This window comes from Rhinoderma darwinii, chromosome 6, assembly GCF_050947455.1.
Source record: "Rhinoderma darwinii isolate aRhiDar2 chromosome 6, aRhiDar2.hap1, whole genome shotgun sequence".
Lineage (NCBI taxonomy): Eukaryota > Metazoa > Chordata > Amphibia > Anura > Rhinodermatidae > Rhinoderma > Rhinoderma darwinii.
Genome location: NC_134692.1, coordinates 2,323,716 through 2,327,300, shown reverse-complemented (window position 1 = coordinate 2,327,300; position 3,585 = coordinate 2,323,716). Strand labels below are relative to the sequence as shown.

At 55.1% G+C, this 3,585-nt stretch overlaps 1 protein-coding gene across 1 annotated transcript; it reads left to right on the top strand.

Moving 5' to 3' along the window:
* The first annotated feature begins 353 nt into the window (after positions 1-353).
* UMPS (uridine monophosphate synthetase) lies at positions 354-3,389 on the top strand. Its single transcript, XM_075831040.1, is given in 7 exon segments — positions 354-518; positions 921-1,074; positions 1,184-1,605; positions 1,607-1,832; positions 1,909-2,084; positions 2,174-2,288; positions 2,531-3,389. Coding segments are annotated over 7 exon segments (1,404 nt in total). The 5' UTR covers positions 354-383; the 3' UTR covers positions 2,707-3,389.
* Positions 3,390-3,585: the final 196 nt, after the last annotated feature.

The window sequence follows — 3,585 nt, the reverse complement described above, 5'->3', positions numbered from 1 at the left end:
ATCAGTACAGGATAAGTAATGTAATGTATGTACACAGTGACTCCACCAGCAGAATAGTGAGTGCAGCTCTGGAGTATAATACAGGATATAACTCAGGATCAGTACAGGATAGTAATGTAATGTATGTACACAGTGACTCCACCAGCAGAATAGCGAGTGCAGCTCTGGAGTATAATACAGGATGTAACTCAGGATCAGTATATAGTATATATATATATATATATATATATATATATATATATATATATATATATATATATATATGTATTAGTTCTGTGTTTATTATATACATCTGTGTTCGGGCTGTGACGTCTCCCGGTGTCCGCTAGAGGCGCTGTTGTTGGAGTCTCCGCTGCCGCCGGAAGTGCCGCACACGTGGGGAGATGGAGCTGCTGGCGGCGGAGCTGCACCGGGTCCAGGCTCTGAAGTTCGGCCGCTTTACATTGAAGAGCGGGATCCTGTCCCCCGTGTACTTCGACCTGAGGGTGATCGTGTCTCACCCGGCGCTGCTCAATCAGGTGCGGGGACAGAGCGGGAGAATTGAGGGGGAGACACTGGATGCGGGGGGCAGGGAGGTGCAATGTAATGTAATGGGGGGCAGGGAGGTGCAATGTAATGGGGGGCAGGGAGGTGTAATGTAATGTAATGGGGGGCAGGGAGGTGCGATGTAATGGGGGGCAGGGAGGTGCAATGTAATGTAATGGGGGGCAGGGAGGTGCAATGTAATGTAATGGGGGGCAGGGAGGTGCGATGTAATGTAATGGGGGGCAGGGAGGTGCGATGCGATGGGGGGCAGGGAGGTGCGATGCGATGGGGGGCAGGATGTGATGAGAATCAGAATCTTGTTTTCCTTATCTGAGCCCCTCCCCCAGCAGTGAAGTATTCGGGGGGTTCATGATTTGATTTTCCGCTCCCCGCAGGTCGCCGGTCTCCTCTATCAGACGGCGCAGGACGCCGGTGTTCAGTATGATACGGTGTGTGGGGTTCCGTACACCGCGCTCCCCCTCGCCACCATGATTTGCGCGGTCCACCTGTTACCGATGCTGATCCGCAGGAAGGAGGCCAAAGATCACGGTGAGTTCTCCGCGCGAGTCGATTGTGGTTCATTTTCCGCCGGCTCCTGCGGTTGTCGGTCGCGGTCTCTTCCGCCGGTCGGGTCTTTTATTGATATTTTCTTTTCCAGGGATCAAGCGTCGGGTAGAAGGCGCCATCACCCCCGGGGAGACCTGTCTGATCATCGAGGATGTGGTGACCAGCGGTTCCAGCGTCCTGGAGACGGCGGCGGTGCTGCGGGGGGAGGGGCTCCGGGTGGCAGACGCCATCGTGTTGGTGGACCGAGAACAGGGCGGCCGGGAGAAGCTGGCGGAGAGCGGGATCAGGCTGCACGCCATCTGTACCCTCACCCAGCTCATGGGCGTCCTCCAGCGGCTGGGGAAGGTGGATGCGGAGACGGTGGAGAATGTGAGGAGATTCATCGCGGAGAATAAAGTCACCGCTCCAGTCCAGGAACCGCACGCCGCCCTCAGCTACGCCACCCGCGCCGCCCTCCCAGACACTCACCCCGTGGCCAAGCGGCTGCTGCTCCTCATGGAGAAGAAGGAGAGTAAACCTGTGTGTGTCGGCCGATGTGACCGAGGCGGCGGAGCTCCTCCGGTTGGCTGCGGAGCTGGGACCCTCCATCTGTATGCTGAAGACCCACGTGGACATCCTGGATGACTTCACCCCCGACGTCTCCTCCCGACTCCGGGCGCTCGCCGATCGCCACGATTTCCTCATCTTTGAAGATCGCAAGTTTGCCGACATCGGAAACACGGTGAAGCGCCAGTATGAGGGTAACGACCTGTTCTTCTTCCTGCCGCCCCTTATCTCCGCCAGACACTGTGACCCGACGACGACTCTTCTCCACAGGTGGCGTGTTTAAAATCTCGTCTTGGGCCGATGTGGTGAATGTCCACGCTGTGCCCGGCCCGGGTGTGGTACAAGGCCTGCAGGAGGCGGGCGAAGCGCTGGGCAGAGGCTGCCTCGTTATCGCCGAGATGAGCTCCAAGGGGTCGCTGGCTACCGGAGAATACACCAAGGCGGCTGTGAGTAGATGGGGGAGGGGATGGGACTGGGGGGAGGGGACGATGGGTGTGTAGGTGGGCTGTGTGATTACGTTTGTCCGTTCCCGCAGGTGGCGTTGGCGGAGGAGCACCCCACGTTTGTGTTCGGTTTCATCTCCGGAGGTAAAGTGAGTGAGCGGCCGCAGTTTCTCCACCTCACGCCGGGGGTCCGGATGCAGCCGGGAGGTGAGTGATATCACAAGACCCTCCGACGTCACGCTTTACAGTAACCAGGACGCCTCGCGGCCCCCCCCCGTGTGTTTTTGTCAGCAATAACGGGGACGAGATATAATATAGATGGGAGCGGGTGAAAGGGACGAGCCGCAGCTGAGGCGCCGCTTATCTTATTACAAGAGATGCATGTAATGGGGGCTGGGATTATTAGCGCCCCCCCTCATGTCAGTCACTTATGGGTTTTTCCCCCGCAGGAGACCCTCTAGGGCAGCAGTACCAGACGCCTCGTGATGTCATTGTGAATGGGGGCTCTGACATCATCATCGTGGGCCGCGGAATCCTCTCATCCCAGAACCGCCACGAGGCAGCGGAGGAGTACCGGAGGGCCGGCTGGGGGGCTTATGTGGCCCGGACCCGCGGAGGAGAATGAACTGTGCCGAGTCTTAATCGCGGCGATCTGCATCTTGGCGCCGTTTCCATGGCGACAGTTACCGGTGACTCCTAGGACTTCCCCCAGACGCCGCTCCTGTATTTGACCGTCTTCCACGTTTCTTTGGTCTCGCGTTGTGCTGGAATTGCGCACGTTTCTGTGTTCTGACTCCATGTGGAAAGTTCTGCAGATTCTAATAGACTTATCGCCACTTTCAAAATATTTGCTTGCTCTAAGTGAACGGAAACACAAACATTCATCTGTACAAGCAGAGGCGGAGCAGTGGATACAACTGGACGCAGCCGCCTTCTCTCTCCTGTCCCGAGAGTTTGTTACAATGTATCAGGCTGGAGCTCAGGATGTTTATCTCAGAGGATTGTCTAGAATGGAAACAATTGTAGCAAATCTTCAGCTGTGAGAAATATTAGGTCAGGATGGATAAAATATGATTTCCAGCAAGCAGAGATCTTAAATGTTGAGAAATTGGAACCCAAAGTTTATCAGAAAGCTGCAGAATTTCCATTGTACAGTGCGGCCGTCTTATTTACATGGGACTGCGCTGGACCTTTCATGTTCACAATCAGTTTTCCAGATTTGAGGCTTTTGTGGTTTTGCTGCAGCCGCTCGTTATAACCGTTTCTTTACTCATTCCACGTCCGTGACTTAATAAACAGTCGTCTGGATCCTCGCGTCTGTAGTGGGGGGAGGGGTGTACACCGGGGGTCTGCATTCTGTGGCTCCAGCTGTGAGGGGTTACTGGAGAGGAATACATTGTAACAAGCCCCTCAGCTGTGTGAGTAGGACTAGGTCAGGATGTGACTTTAGCCTTTGAATATAAAATTGTTCCAGTCACTGACAGCAAGCAGAGTACTTGTAAAT